Source organism: Stegostoma tigrinum, chromosome 2 (genome assembly GCF_030684315.1).
Source record: "Stegostoma tigrinum isolate sSteTig4 chromosome 2, sSteTig4.hap1, whole genome shotgun sequence".
NCBI classification, from domain to species: Eukaryota; Metazoa; Chordata; class Chondrichthyes; order Orectolobiformes; family Stegostomatidae; genus Stegostoma; species Stegostoma tigrinum.
Window position 1 is genome coordinate 46,244,371 of NC_081355.1, and position 16,906 is coordinate 46,261,276.

Genomic DNA, 16,906 nt, shown 5'->3' on the forward strand with positions numbered 1-16,906 from the left:
AAAATGTTACCCCTTAGGTCCCTTTTAAATCTTTTCCCCTCTCCCTTTAAACCTGTGCCCTCTAGTTGTAGACCCCGCCACCGAGGGAAAAGACCTTGTGTATTTCCCTATCCCTGCCCCTCATGATGTTATAAAGCTCCATAAGGTCACCCCTCAGCTTCTGATACTCCAGGGCAAAATGCCCCAGCCTATTCAGCATCTCCATACAGTGCAAACCCTCCTCTTTTCTGAACCCTTTCAAGTTTCACAACATCCTTCCTATTGCAGGGAGACCAGAATTGCACATAGTATTCCAAAAGTGGCCTAACCAATATCTTGTAACATGACCTCCCAATTCCTACACTCAATGCACTGTCCAATAAAGGCAATCATATGAAACAACTTCTTCACTATCCTATCTACCTGTGACTCCGATATCAAGGAACTATGATCTTGCACTCCAAGGTCTCTTTATTCAGCAACTCTCCCCAGAACCTTACCATTAAGTGTCTATGTCCTGCCTTGATTTGCCTTTCCAAAATGCAGAACCTCACATTTACCTAAAATAAAATCTATCTGCCTCTCCTCGGCCCATCTGATCGAGAACACATTGCATTCTCAGGTAGCCTTCTTCGTTGTCCATGCTACCTCCAATTTTGGTGTCATCTGCAAACATACTAACCATATTTTCAATGTTCACATCCAAATCATTTATATAAATGAAGAAAAGCAGTGGACTCAGCATTGATCCTTTTGGCACACCACTAGTCACTGTCCTCCAGTCTGAAAAGCAACCCTCCACCACTAGCCCCTGTCTTCAAGCCAGTTCTGTATCCAAATGGCTAGTTCTCCCTATATTCCAAGTGATCTAGCCTTGCTATCATGAGGAACCTTGTCCACATAGATCATGTCCACCACTCTGCCTCATCAATCCTCTTCGTTACTTCTTCAAAAAACCCAATCAACTTTGTCAGCCATGACTTCCCACTCACAAAGCTTTGTTGACAATCCCTAATCAGTCCTTGCCTTTCCAAATACATGTAAATCCTGTCTCTCAGGATTCCCTCTAACAACCTGCCCACCACCAATGTCAGGTTCATGGGTCTATAGTTCACTGGCTTTTTCTTACCACCTTTCTTCAATAGTGGCACCACATTAGTCAAACTCCAGTCTTCTAGCACCTCATCTATGGCTATCAACGATACAAATATCTCAGCAAGGGGACCAGTAATCACTTCCCTCGCTTCCCACAGAGTTCTAGGGTACGGCTGATCAGGTCCCAGGGATTTCTCCATCTTTGTGTGTTTAAGACATTCAGCAACTCATCCCCTGTACTATGGGTATTTTTCAAGATATTGCTATTTATTTCCACATATTATGTATCTTTCATTTCCTTCTCCACAGTAAATACTGATGCAAATACTCATTTAATATCTCCCCCATACCCTGCGGTTCCTCACATAGGCAGCCTTGCTGATCTTTAAAGGACCCTGTTCTCTCCTGAGTTACCTTTTTGTCCTAAATGCATTGATAAAATCCCTTTGGATTATCTTTTTTACCCTATTTGCCAAGACTATCTCAAGTCCCCTTTTTGCCCTTCTGATTTCCCTCTTAAGTATGCTCCTGTTGTCTTCAAACCCTAAGAATTCACTCAATCTCTGCAGTCTATACCTGACATATGTTTCCTTCCTTTTCTTGATCAAAACCTTAATTTCTCCAGTCATCCAGCATTCTGTACACCTACCCATCTTGCTATTCATACGAACAGCAACATACTGACCCTGGATGCTGTTTATCTCATTTTTGAAGGATTCCCATTTTCCAGCCATCCCTTTACCTCCAAGCATCCTCCACCAAGCAACTTTTGAAAGGTCTTGCTTAATACCATCAAAATTGGTCTTCGTCCAATTAAGTATTTAAAGTTTTAGAGCCAGTTTATCCTTTTCCATCACTATTTTAAAACTGATAGAATTATGGTCGTTGGCTCCAAATGCCTCCACTAACACCTCAGTCTCCTGCTTTGTCTTATTTCCCAAGAGTTGGTCAAGTTTTGCACCTTCCCTAGTAGGTACATCTACATATTGAATCAGAAAATTTTCGTGTACATACTTAAATCCTCTCCATCCAAGCTTTAACACTATGGTCTATGTTTGAAAAATTAAAATACCCTACCATTACCAATGTGCCCCTTTTTGTATTCCTAAACTCAACCTGTAAAGCCTCATTTGTTAACCCATTTAGTATATCAGAGACAGGTTCTTTACTCAAGAGTGGTAAGGGCATGAAATACCCTGCCTGCCAATGTAGTTAACTCAGCCACATTAGGGACATTTAAACAGTCCTTGGATAAGCATATGGATAATGATGGGATAGTGTGGGGGAGGGGCTTAGATTAGCTCACAGGTCGGCGCAACATCGAGGGCCGAAGGGCCTGTTCTGCACTGTATTGTTCTATGTTCTATATCATGCCTTCTTACAAAGGTAATTGATTCTTTAAACAATATACTACTCTGCCTCCTTTTTTGTCACCCAGTCTATCTTGCCTTAAAATGCTACATACAGGCCACAATTTTCCCCTCCTTTAGCCAGGTTTCTGTTATAGCAACAACATTGCAGTACAATGTGTCTATCTGTGACCTGAGTTCATCTGCCTTGTTTGTAATACTGTGACCTAGAAGAACGTGACTGGTGAAAAGCTGTCAGATGTGTATATTCTCCTCATTGTGGTGGAGGTCAATGAGCTGACGGTGAGCTGCTGAGTGTCCTAGCTCCCTTTATGTTTTGGCAGATGTGTGAGAGACAGTACGTGGCTATTATGGAAATGTAGGTAACTCAGGGATTTGATTGGTTGTTGGAAGTTCTGGGATTTAGATGTCCTAAAATGGGGAGGGTGGTAAAAGAGGCGGCAGAGTGGCATTGCTAGTCAGGGCTAGTATAGCAGCTACTGAAAGGCAATTTGAGAATGATGTCTACAGTCAGTTTGGGTTGAGATCACAAACAAGAAAGGAGCAGTCACTTTGGGGTTTTTTTACAGACCCCCTAATAGTTGCAGAGAAGTGGAGGAGCGATTGGGAGGCAGATACTGAAAAGGTGCATAGATCACAGGGTTGTAGTCATGGGTGACTTCAACTTCCCAAATATTGATTGGAAATTGTAGATGGAGCAGATTTTGTCCAGTGTATTCAGGAAGGATTCCTGACACAGTATGTAGATAGACCAACACGAGGAGAGGCCACTTTGGATTTGGTGTTTGGCAATGAACCAGGCCAAGTGTTAACAAAGTGTGTAGCTAGATGAATACAGCAGGCCAAGCAGCATCTCAGGAGCACAAAAGCTGACATTTCGGGCCCAGACCCTTCATCAGAGAGGGGGATGGGGAGAGGGTTCTGAAATAAACAGGGAGAGAGGGGGAGGCAGACCGAAGATGGATAGAGAAGATAGGTGGAGAGGCGAGTATAGGTGGGGAGGGGATAGGTCAGTTTGGGGAGGATGGACAGGTCAAGGAGGCAGGATGAGGTTGGTAGGTGGGAAATGGAGGTGCGGCTTGAGGTGGGAGGAGGGGATGGGTGAGAGGAAGAACCGGTTAGGGAGGCGGGACGAGTGGCCCAATGGTATCAATGTGGACTTCACAAGCTTCAAAATCTCCCCCTCCCCCACTGCATCCCAAAACCAGCCCAGCTCATCTCCCCCCTTCCACTGCATCACCAAACCAGTCCAGCTCGTCCCCGCCTCCCTAACCTGTTTTTCCTCTCACCTATCCCCTCCTCCCACCTCAAGCCGCACCTCCATTTCCCACCTACCAACCGCATCCCGCTTCCTTGACCTGTCCGTCCTCCCCGGACTGACCTGTCCCCTCTCTAGCTCCCCACCTATCTTCTCCTCTATCCATCTTTGGTCCACCTCCCCCTCTCTCCCTATTTATTTCAGAACCCTCTCCCCATCCCCTTCTCTGATGAAGGGTCTAGGCCCGAAACAGCAGCTTTTGTGCTCCTGAGATGCTGCTTGGCCTGCTGTGTTCATCCAGCTACACACTTTGTTATCTTGGATTCTCCAGCATCTGCAGTTCCCATTATCTCAGGCCAAGTGTTAGACCTGTTGGTAGGAGAGCATTTTAGCAGTAGTGATCATAACTGTGTTACTTTTACATTTGTCATGGAAAAGGATAGGTACATACAGGGTAAGGTTTATAATTGGGGGAAAAGTAATTATAATTCCGTTAGGCAAGAACTGGGTAACATAAAATAGAAAATATGCTGTCAGGGAAGAGCACTATAGAAATGTGGAGATTATTTAAGGAATTCATACTGCACGTGATCAATGTTTGTCCCTAGCAGGCAGGGAAGATGTGGTCGAGTGAGGGAACCTTGGTTCTTGAGAGGTGGAACAACTGGTTAAGAGGAAGAAGGATGCTAATGTAAGGTTTAGGAAACAAGGAACGGAAATGGCTCTAGAGGGATCCAAGTTATCCAGGACGGAGCTGAAGAAGACGCTTAAGAGAATTATAAGGAGGCATGAGAAAACCTTGGCAAATAGGATCAAGGAACACTCCAAGGTTTTTTACATGTACATGAGGAATAAGAGAATGACCAGTGAAAGGGTAGGGCCAATGAAGGATTGTAAAGAGAATTTGGTTGGCCCTACCCTTTCACTGGTCATTCTCTTGTTCCTCATGTACATGTAGAAAACCTTGGAGTGTTCCTTGATCCTATTTGCCAAGGTTTTCTCATGCCTCCTTAGAATTCTCTTAAGCCTCTTCTTCAGCTCCGTCCTGGATAACTTGGATCCCTCTAGAGCCATTTCCGTTCCTTGCTTCCTAAACCTTACATTAGCATCCTTCTTCCTCTTAACCAGTTGTTCCACCTCTCAAGAACCAAGGTCCCCTCACTCTACCAGGCCTGATAGGATTTATCTAAGGATTCTATAGGAAGCGAGGGAAGAGATCGCAGGGCCTTTGGTGAGAATCTTTTTGTCCTCACTGTCCATGCATACAGTGCCAGAAGATTGGAGAGTAGCAAATGTCATTCCCCTGTTCAAGAAAGGGAATAGGGATAACCCTGGAAATTACAGGCCAGCTAGTCTTCAGTGGTTGATGATTATTGGAAAGGACTCTGAGGGATAGGATTTATGATCACTTGGATAGGTACAGTTAGATTTGTGCTAGCATAGATTTTTGAGGGGTGAATCATGCCTCATGAACCTTATTGAATTCTTTGAAGAGGATACAAAATACATGGATGAGGGTAGAGCAGTGGATGTGGTTTACATGGATTTAAGTAAGGTGTTTGATAAGGTTCCCCATGGTAGGCTCATGCAGAAAGTAAGGAGGCATTGGACAGGGGGAAATGCAACAGATTGGATTCAGAATTGGCTGACCCTCAGAAGACAGGTGGTAGTAGACAGAAGATATTCAACATGGTGCTCAGTTACCAGTGGTGTACCACAAGGATCTGTTCTGGGTCCTTTTCTTTTTGTGATTTTTGTAAATGATTTGGATGTAGGAGTGGAAGGGTGGATTAGTAAGTTCGCGGATGATACAAAGGTGGGTCGAGTTGTGGATAGCGTGGAGGGCTGTTCTAGGTTACAAAGGGACATTGATAGGATGCAGAGCTGGGCTGAGAAGTGGCAGATGGAGTTTAACTCTGAAAAGTTGAGGCGATCCATTTTGGAAGTACAAACTTGAAGGCAGAATACAGGGTTAATGGAAAGATTCTTGGCAGTGTGGAGGAGCAGAGGGATCTTGGGCTTCATGTCCACAATTCCCTGAAACCTGCCACCCAAGTTGATAGAGTTGTTAAGAAGGCGTGTGTTAGCTTTCATCAATAGAGGGCTCTAGTTCAAGAGCCTTGAAGTTATGCTCCAGCTATACAAAAGCCTGGTTCAGCCACACCTGGGGTATTGTGTCCAGTGCTGGTCGCCTCATTACCGGAAAGATGTGGAAGCGTTGGAAAAGGTGCAGAGGAGATTTACCAGGATGTTGCCTGAAATGGAGGAAAGGTCTTATGAGGAAAGTTTGACAGAGCTAGGGCTTTTATCTTTAGAAAGAGGAAGGATGAGAGGTGACTTCATAGAGGTGTACAAAATGATCAGAAGTTTAGATAGAGTGGACAGCCAGAGACCTTTTTCTAGGGTGGAGGTAGCTATTACAAGGTAATAGCTTTAAAATGAGCGCAGGAAGATACAGGGGAGATGTCAGAGGTAGGTTCTTTACTCAGAGAGTGGTAGGGGTGTGGAATGCATTGCCGGAGAGGGTAGGCGAGTTGGCCTCATTAGGGGTTTAAAGTGACTATTAGATAGGCATAAGGATGATAGTATAAGGTAGGGGTGAAGGTTAGAGAAACCTTAGGTTTAAGGTAAAAATTTAGCACAACATCGTGGGCCAAAGGGCCTATACTGTGCTGTACTGTTCTATGTTCAATGTTCTAAGTTAGAAGTAGGAAATCATTTTCTGTAAACTAAAGGAACACGTTCAAAAGGTTCTCCCTGTTTCAAAGTGTAGCGGAGCTTGGAAACTCTGGTTCCCCATTGTTTTCTTTATTCGATGCCTTGGCCAATGAGAGTTGACTTGTCAAGCAGTGAACACCCTTTGCTCCTTTAAGAGTAAATTTCTGTGATGATGTGAAATTTGATGTCACTGTAACTGCCCTGATGTGTGATATGAAAAAGTCGGTACTTTTCAATCTCTGTTCAACCAATGTGCATACAACTTTATGGTATAGCAGTATCAGTAACATCACTATCATTTTGTTGATGACTGATGGGCTGCTAGCTGTTTTTGTGTTTTATGCCAGAATGTCTGTCTTGTGCTGTAGTGGACAACTTGGCTGGAAATCAGCTAATTCTGGAGAACAATATGTTAGCACTGCAAAGATTTGTCAGGAGTTCGTGGCCTTTGCTACATCCAGTGCACTCAACCTTTTCTTGAAGCTATGTAGAGTGATCAAATTGGCTGATGGCTGGTTTTGGTAATGCTTGAGATCGCAGGACTAGAACAAGACACAACATCTACTTGGCCTTTTTAGCACTAGTCAAAAACAATTCAGGCTTGGGCTGGTAAGTACCAAGTAATTTACATGTCACCTAAGCGCTGCACAATGACTGTTTCGAGTAAGGGAATTTAACCATTGCTCCTGAACAATCAATATCATTACCATTGCTCTCTACAAACATTCATTGACCAGGAGCTGAACCTGCATAAAAATAGCGTGCCTACAAGAGCAATTTAGCAGCTAGAAATTTTGTGGCCGATAACTCGTCTGTCTTCCCAGTGCCTGTCCATCATCTACAAGATTCAAGATGGGTGCGTAATGGAATGCAGCTCCAACAGCACTCAAGCTTGACATCATCCAAGAAAAAGCAGCCAGTTTGATTTGTATCACATCCACCACCTCATTCGCTCAACTACCATTGCAAATTGGCAGCAGCGTGTTCTCCCTACAAGATGGACTGCAGTAACTCAGCAAACTTCCTTTCATACATCTTCCAAGATCTGATCAATGCCATTGGCGATGTCCACCTCTACCTAAAATGTTAAGCGCAGCTGAATTACAGAAACACCAGTGCCAACACATTGCTGTCTATCACACCTACCTGAATTGAAGATACATTGCAGCTCCTTCATTGTCACCAAGTTAAAATCTTGAAATTTATTTGCTAACAGCATTGTGTGTCCTTAAATCAGGGAAATACAACACTGGAAAAAGATTTACTTCAATATGTGGCAGCTTAAACAAAAATTCTAAAACTATGCTGAAGAATGTCAAAACTGTGTCCACTAAAATGGCATCTAGCTGACATAATAATTTAAAAAAAACTTGAAGTGACATGATTATCTCAAATGTTTCACTTTCAATTAAAAAATTTGAATATTGATTTTGCCAAAATAGGAGTGGTTCTGCATTAATTAGAAACCTCCCTGATCTTCAAATTAAAACTATGTAAAATGGCAATATCACTATGCAACAGACTCAAAGAAAAGCTATGTATTCTTCCACAGAAATGAAGTATTTGTTCTCTTTCTCTAGCTCTACATCTTATTCCTGAAGAACATTTAAAAGCTTCTGAGCTTTTGACGTTCAGATTCGTTCCCATTTGTGTTATCAACCAGAAATTTATTATTTGGCCCCCCTTTTCCACTTCATCTTAATCTCCACTTCTCAACCAGCTTGCAATAATGATTCCTGGGACAAAGATCTTCAGAAACATGATCTGATTTAAGAAGCTGGGGCTAACCTTCTTGGAGACTGTTGAAAGGACATATTTTAGGAGGTTTAACATTGCAAAAGGGTCCGGATAAAGTAAATAAGGATAAATCGCTCCCACTTGCAGAAAGATTGAGAACCAGAGGACAAGATAAAATGTGAGGCTGGATGAACACAGCAGGCCCAGCAGCATCTCAGGAGCACAAAAGCTGATGTTTCGGGCCTAGACCCTTCATCAGAGAGGCCTGAAACGTCAGCTTTTGTGCTCCTGAGATGCTGCTTGGCCTGCTGTGTTCATCCAGCCTCACATTTTATTATCTTGGAATCTCCAGCATCTGCAGTTCCCATTATCTCTGAGAACCAGAGGACACTAATTTTTGGTCCATTTCTTTGTACAACAGAAAAAGTTAGGATTTCTTGAAAGGTATCATGACAGGCAAGGAACAGAAGGATATGGGCAGTGCAGAGGCAAAAGGATTTTAGTTTTGAAAGGTATCATATGTTGGCACAGCATTGGTGAGCCAAAGGGCCTGGTCCTGTGTTGTCTTTTTTTTCTTTGATTTGTAGCAAGATGAATAGAAGACTGCTGGAATCAACCTTAATTGTGACTTCAAAAGGAAATTGGGTAATTATCCAAACAGAAAAAATTGCAGGTTTACAGGGAAAAGGTGGATAAGTGAAACTTGATCAGACATTCTTGCCTGGAGCTAGCATTGATGTGACTAGCCGAATGCCGCTGCTCTTGTACTATAATCATTCTATGATGCTGTGGGAACAGCTAAATCACATTTGTAAATGGGGTGTAGCGACAGGGGGAAAGGGAGTGGTATTGAGCTTGTATGAAATTGGGCAATCTTTCACTTCCAATCATGTAAACAACAAGTTGAATTCAAACAGAGATAATAGGAACTGCCGATGCTGGAGAATCTGAGATAACACGGTGTGAAGCTGGATGACCACAGCAGGCCAAGCAGCACAGGAGCAGGAAAATTGACGTTTCGGGTCTCAACCCAAAACGTCAATTTTCCTGCTCCTCTGATGCTGCTTGGCCTGCTGTGTTCATCCAGCCTCACACCATGTTATCTAAGTTGAATTCAAATATTAATCACAATATTTCCCATGCTTTTTCCACTGTCTACAAGTATCAACATTATTTTTCTCCACTCTCAAGTTTCCCAAATGATACATCAAGTGATTGGAGACACTAGTTTTGATTAGCAACCTTTACTCAGCATTAATTTATATCTGATTAATAGCACCAATGTCTTCTGATAGATGTACCAGCATGTTGCCTGTTATGGTGGGCATTAGCTATGAGGAGAGGTTGGAGAAACTTGGGTTGTTGGCAGTGGAACGACAGAGGTTGAGGGGTGACCAGGCAGAGGTCTACAAGATTATGAAGCGCATGGACAGAGTGGAAAGTCAGAAGCCTTTTCCCAGGGTGGAAGAGTCGCTTACTGGGGTGCATAGGTTTAAGGTGTGAGGGGCAAGGTTTAAAGGTGATTTACGAGGCAAGGTTTTTTTTTAAACAGAGGGTGGTGTGTGCCTGAAACTCGCTGCTTTGGGAGGTAGTGGAGGCAGATACGATAGTGACTTTTAAAGGGCGTCATGACAAATACGTGAATAAGATTGGAATGGAGGGATACAGTCTCCGGAAGGGTAGGGGGTTTTAGTTGTAACAGGCAGCATGTCGCTGCAGGCTTGGAAAGCCAAAGGCCCTGTTGCTCCGCTGTAATTTTCTTTGTTGTTTTCTGTTTGTAATAGCTGTTAAGTAATTGAATATTCACAACACAGGTAACTTGGCTGAGTCCTATTCATCTGGAAAAGCAGGTAACTGATGGACATCCTCTCCAAATTTAAAGTCACACTCAATTTTACCATTTTCAGTCAAATGCGATAAAATGCTTTTACATAGAGAAGTGAGACATGGCGCTGATTTTTCACGTCTGCTCCATCACCAACACTTTACACCAGGTCAGGAATAGAGATTACAGGATTAAAATTGCTGGCATAACCAGGCATATCAATTTGAGGACAGTGTGCATGCAGTTAGGAGCTTCTGGACAATGGTTCTGCAATCTCCATTTTTTCCTAAATTAGATCTTGTTGACATGCCATTTAGTTCCAGTCTATATTTAGTACCGCAGCCTGCGCCTCTCTGAAACTGGAAGATTTCAGATTGCCCTCTTAACAGCTTCAAGATTCCACCTATCATCCCCACACAGGGAACTTATCCAACATCAATTAAAGGCTCATCCACATAAACATCTCAAGTTAAAACAAACACCAATTCCCCCACCCTGTTTCTCTTGCCACACAGGCAAAAATACACAATGCTAATTTCCTAGGGTCCCACATGGATCTATATTTTCTCAAGTTGGTTGACTGATTTTGCTTCTTTATCCAATTTGTTTAATTATTGTTCTTTATTTTATTGACATTATCTTCCTGTTTTGTCTGGTTTCCTCACATAACTTAGATACAGCAACACAATTCCTTCAACCATATACTTAGCCATTCACTCAGTTTATTCTGAATCCATACAGCTTTCAAAATTCAGTAGTCTTTCACATAAAACTCTGTCAAGTATGTGCTGAAAATCTTGATGGACAATACTGGAAGATGTTCTGCTGTTAATGCACATTGATCAGTTTCTAAAAAGATTAAGTCAACTAGATTGATAAGGCAGGAACTGTCCTTTTGAATCCATGCTCATGTGAGCTGAATACTTACCAGAGATAGTAGGAACTGCAGATGCTGGAGAATCCGAGATAACAAGGTGTAGAGCTGGATGAACACAGCAGGCCGAGCAGGAAAGCTGACGTTTCAGGCCTAGACCCTTCTTCAGAAATGGGGGAGGAGAATGGGATTCTGAAATAAATAGGGAGAGAAGGGGGTACAGATAGAAGATGGATAAAGGAGAAGATAGGTGGAGAGGAGACAGACAGGTCAAAGAAGCGGGCTTGGAGCCAGTAAAGGTGAGTGTAGGTGGGGAATGAGGTCAGTCCAGAGAGGACAGACAGGTCAAGGGAGTGGGATGAGGCTAGTAGGCAGGAGATGGGGGTGGGGCTTGAGGTGGGAGGAAGGATGGACAGGTTAGGGAGGCAGGAACAAGCTGGTCTGGCTTTGGGATGCAGTTGTGTGAGGGGAGAGTTTTAAGCTCGTGATGTCCACATTGAACTGCAGGGTTACCTGGTAAACACTTACCACCCTTGTATTATAACTGGTTTCTACTTAGATGATTTTGACTATAATTCTGAGGATAGGATTTTCCCATTTCTCAAGCACCATGGGCAATGGTGAGAAAATACAAGAAGAAAACTATAACATTTACAGCATTGAGAGTTTTTTTCCTGACTCTCTGTTCAAGATCTAAACACAGTTCCAAATCTCACTGATGAGCAGTAACTACCTTATGTTTGTGTATCTACATCTTATTAACAGCTAATCTGCTCTCATTTCTATGAAGTTCCCAATTCTCCTCTCTTTCCGGTAGAAACTAGACATTGCTAATTCCTAACTTGAAAGAGGTTATCTGGTGCCAAAGCTCACCACTTGTTTCTCTATCGCTTCTTCCAGCTCCATTGTCACTACCATTTCCCCACATCTTCCATGGTCATCAGCTTCTTCAATCTTCTGTCCATGCAAGTCGGCATAGTCAAACCACCAGCATTCCAATCATTATGGTTGCAACCAAATGGAACAACACTGACCCCTTCAACTCTTCACGAATTATGTGGAGTTCATGGACACACAATTTGCATGCTTTGTTCAGTAATTTTGCAGGCAAGGACACAGACACAATTACATTCATTACAATGCATTTTATGGTTCTTAGTTTGCTTTCTTAGCATTCAATTTGCACTATGTGCTAAAAATGTGCGTTAGCATCTAGGCTTGCCAGCCAAAGCTTACAGTCTGCCAGCTTCTCCAGTTTAGCAAAGATGAAAATATATACAGCTTGTCACCACACAATGTCATACCTGCAGCATGTGTTAGTGGATTACGCATGAAACACACTGCATGTGCCTCAGTCAAACAACCATGCCTGAAAGTAAAAGGAGACTAAGTCCTTAGTGGAGTCAGGTAGGAGTATAGTCAGTCAGTATGTGCTGCCACACTCAATCAAGGAGCTTGTCAAATCTCAATCCCAGCCATGGTCAGTTAGGTGCTTCATCCAACCTGAATCCAGGGGTCAGGCTATGCTCAGCTGAAGCTGTGCTCCCAAGTCAATTCAAAAGGGTGGGCCATAATCATTCTGTGATTAGGACTATTAAGGATCAATAGACTCATCAAGAGGCAATCTGCAGAGTCCCAGGCAAAGTAGGACGGTCAATTCAGATGTTGAGGTTTATTGGTCTTGATTGCTGACAATGATGATGGTGAAAAAGGACAATTTGAGGCAGAAGGGTGAGGTCTCATACAGCAGAAATGGAAAGCTGTAGAAGAGGGACTTTGAACAACTGACAATCTCTCTAACCTCAGTATGAAGTGCATGGCCAACATGGACAAGGCAGCTTGCAAAACCAAGAGGGTGAATGGGGAACATTAAAAGTAACATAAAGGAGTTAAACACAATTCAGGAGGAGGTTATAGACCATTGGGAATGCAGGGACAGTAAAACAAAATGAAACGTGATGGATGGAACTCGGGCAGAGCCTGCAACTCAAGTTCGTGAAGTTGAAACCTTACCATCTTCTCACTAAACTCAGCTGTGCAATAAAGACAAAATGGTTTCCACTGCGATTTGGTAGAGTTAGTTACTGCTATTATCTTCAGGGGTAGCATGCAATTATTTGCGTGAGAAAATGAACTAGGGACATTTATAAAAATAACGCACCCCTGATTCTGTAACACCACCCATCAACTGTCAAATTGAATTCAGTGGAAATACAATTCTTCTGGCAACTATTACAAGTTATCGCGTCAAGCAATTATGACTATCATGTACTTCACATCAATTGATTTCGTCACATCACAAGAGCAAAGCCATGCAGATGCACACTTAAAAGCACTGTTTTTCATACCTGGCAGTGATACACAATGCTTCAGAGCTGCCACAGTCTCTCACCTAACTACAATAAATGACATGGCCTGTGATGTTAAATTAAGATTTATTCTGGAAAAAGATGCTATCACAGCAGCAAAGTGCCTGCATTTGACTCACCCACCGCTGGTGCTTTGGGTCTGCAACATACAACTGCACATGGTTACAGAATTCAGTACACCTAATATTGGCATGACATTGTGGCATGCAGGCTCTACATTCATAAAAATGCCGAAGTATGAAGCCATAGACATATCACTTCATTGTGACTAATGTGAGGGGCCAGATACGCTGTTCTATTTCTGACATTACCTACACCCGATCGCCTCATCTGAGATGGAACCAGCAGTCTCGGGACTTTTTTTTGTGGAATGGCTAAAAATCACATAACAGCAACAATATTGTCCAAGCTCAGCAATAACAAGCACATCACATAGCTGCTGCACAGCTTTCAGATGGAAGACTAGCCAAAGGAGATGGAGGAATTCCAAACAGCAAGAGGGGTTAGTAGCTTTGGAGGATTAGATGAGTGGGAGCCATTGGGTGAACTGTTATATGCAGTAGTGATATTTGTAGTCTGCGAGTCTTGATGAGAACCATGTGCAGTAGCAGAGAGTTTGACTGTGATGTATCATAGAAAATAATAAAATAAACTACCCTTTCTCAACAACCTTGTCTGCTATCACTTCCAGGTTTCTATCTGCAAAGCAGAATGCCAGATTCCCGTTGTGAGCCATTTGCTGAGTCCCAATGGTAGAGAGCCACAGCGCAAAGGTCAGTTCCTAGCTTTCTATGTCTGAAGTGCTATGGAGCTGGTTTTTAAACATAGCACAAATGACACAAATTCCAGGCAATGTTAAGCACTTCCACCACTCCATCCACACAACTGCATGAGGAAAGTTGACATGTGGCATGGCAGACCATCTGTCATGAATCTCACTTAAAAAGCACTTTGCCAAAAAAAGGGATTCAATCAATCCACTGCAAATGGCAAAATCTGATTACTCCATGTCAGCTCCAGTAAACTATGATGAACAGAACTGGTAGATGTCTTAGTTAAGTGAGAAAGAGTAAATTTGTTCAAAGACTTGCTCTGGCAGGGCTAAAATAAAAATTCACAGCAGTCATGAATTGATATCAGAACCTTTAACTATGGAAACCAAAAGAACTGCAGATGCTGCAAATCAGGAACCCTCAGTTCTGAGGAAGGGTTACCAGACCCTAAATGTTAACTCTGTTTTCTCCTTCACAGATGCTGCCAGACCTGCTGAGCTTTTCCAGCAACTTTATTTTTGTTCCTTTAACAATGGAATTCAGCAAACTGTTAGACATACGTATCGCATCAAAGAAAATTTTGAAACAAAGAATGAAAATATCTATACCTATCAGCCAAAAGAAAAACAAAAATGTTTAAGACTCAAATCATTATGCATTGCAACAGTTGTATTTAATCACTAATGCTTATTTACACCATACCCAAGAAACACTTAAAATGGCATTTTCTGACTTCTATATAGATTTAGTCAATCATTTCACAAAATGTAAATGGATAGCAGAAGTGCATAACAACAAATCTACCATTTTAAATTTATTTTGCTTGCTCCTCTGGCTGACAGGTTCGGGCAGTCAACCCCTTTTATTTACAGAAGCTTATTTCTTAAACTTTGAGCCATACATTTTCCAGTTTATGTATTTTCTGCTGCAGTTTCTCCCCCTACAATTAAAAGGTTAAAAAGCAGTACGCTCAGATCAACTGAAAAGTGTAACAATTTATTTCGAGATCAAGGGAATAACATATTGCAATGAAATTCATCTTATATTTGGGTCACTTGAGCATTCTCCACAGGTACATTATAATGTCTGTCATCCTCAGTTATTAGCGTAACCATTGGCCAGTCTTCTTTATGATCATTAGGATAGAAAGTGACAAACTCATCAGTTCCAAATTTGTATAGCCTGAAAACTCTGATAGTTAACTGTAGGGAGTATCCCAGAAGAAACATTTCTACCTAAAAAAAACCAGATTATACAGTCATTAATAAGCTTGTTCACTGCTTTAGAATGAATAACAAACGATGTATAAGTACATAGCCAATCAACAGCTTAATTCTCAAAGCCTTAATTGATCAAAATGTAGCTTCTCGTTGTGCAACACATAGCCAACCTGCAAATTGACTCTCTTTGCTGAGTTGGTACATGCCGAAGTCCAATGGACTTGGTTATGTCAAGTTACAGTGGTTTGCTTAAGCATGGGATTTTTGGAAGGTTCTCTACATTTCTTTTACCCACAAAATATGGTCAGTCCAATTATGTTGTGTTTACTTTGCTAAAATCCAGTGCCCGAGTAATTTGAAAGATCAGCAACCTGATGTTTCATACTATGAACTAGTCCTTCTGTACTGTGCGATTATATTTCAATTTAATGTGGTATAAAAACAGTAGATGAGAAAGACTTAATCCACTTAACACATGTAAAATGTTACTCCAAACTAATTCCAATCTGGTAGGATTTTTGATCAGCAATCTAAGTCAACATCAAATTTTCATGAAAAATTAAACCTCTTCAAGGATAAACTCACCAAACTGTCTTTTCAAACAAAAAGAAACCAAGGCCATATCTGCTTTGACTTTAACAGTTTGGGGTGATGTTGGGGAACTGATAGAGAGAGGGAGGTTAGGAGTGAACAGAGTTGCTTACAATTAACTATTCATTGAGAGAAACAAAAATGTTCCAGGGGATTTTGGGACACAACCTAAATAATGGAATAACTTGCCTATTCTATAATTTCTGGGACTTTAATGGCATAAATCGAACCCTGCCCACAGTGTTCAGGACTGTAATCTCTGCTGTGCTGTCCTGTGCATTTAATCACCCCTCCACAGTTTCTTCCCACAAAGCTAAATTAACTCAATAGTGTCATCACCACATAATACAAGCTGCCCTCATATTGTACCAATCAAAAAATCCCATTATCCCTGTACTTATTTATACCATCACGTGAAAGTGCCTTTCAGCCCATCACTTAACTACGCTAATCCTATTTTCCAGCACTTGGCCCAAGGCCTCGTACACCCTGGCATCACAAGTAGACATCTAAACATTTCTTAAATATCATGAAGGTTTAGGTTTCTACCATCCTGACATAGCTCAACCAACATTTTGTACAGTTCCAGTATCACCCCCCGCCCCCCCGGCTCTTAAATTCTATGTCTTGTCAAATAATGGCAAGTAATCATATTCCTTCTGAACAAATTTAGCTACCTGTCCCTATCTTGAGGTACAAGTGCACATGCACACCAAGGTCCTGCTGAATCATCAATACTTCCCACGGTCCCACTATTTATTATGTATTCCCTTGCCTTTTTGGTCCCATCCAATTGCATAATCTCATGGTCACCCAGACTGAATTCCATCTACCACTAATCAACTCATTTCCATCCTTTTGTAATCTAAGGCTAATTTTACTATTTATCACCTCACCAATTTTCATATCATTTGCAAACTTACTGATCAACCCTCCTACATTCAAGTCTAACAAATCACAAATAGCAACAGCCCCAAAACCCAGCCGTCTGGAAACTCAATGGAAACAGATTTCTTGTTTCCATCATCACCCTCTGCTTCCTGTCACTCAATCAAATTTCCTTGGATCCCAAGGGCTCTTACATAGACTGTACAACT

At 41.9% G+C, this 16,906-nt stretch overlaps 1 protein-coding gene across 7 annotated transcripts in view; it reads right to left on the reverse strand.

The window, feature by feature from the left end:
- Positions 1–14,649: 14,649 nt before the first annotated feature.
- Positions 14,650–16,906, reverse strand: part of LOC125464278 (ubiquitin thioesterase otulin-like) — a 68,996-nt gene continuing 66,739 nt past the window's right edge. For all 7 annotated transcript variants that reach the window (XM_048556589.2, XM_059653829.1, XM_048556597.2 and 4 more), the window contains one exon: positions 14,650–15,233. In XM_048556589.2, the coding sequence (XP_048412546.2) occupies positions 15,039–15,233 (195 nt within the window). In that variant the 3' untranslated portion in view covers positions 14,650–15,038. The remainder of the gene's footprint in view (positions 15,234–16,906) is intronic.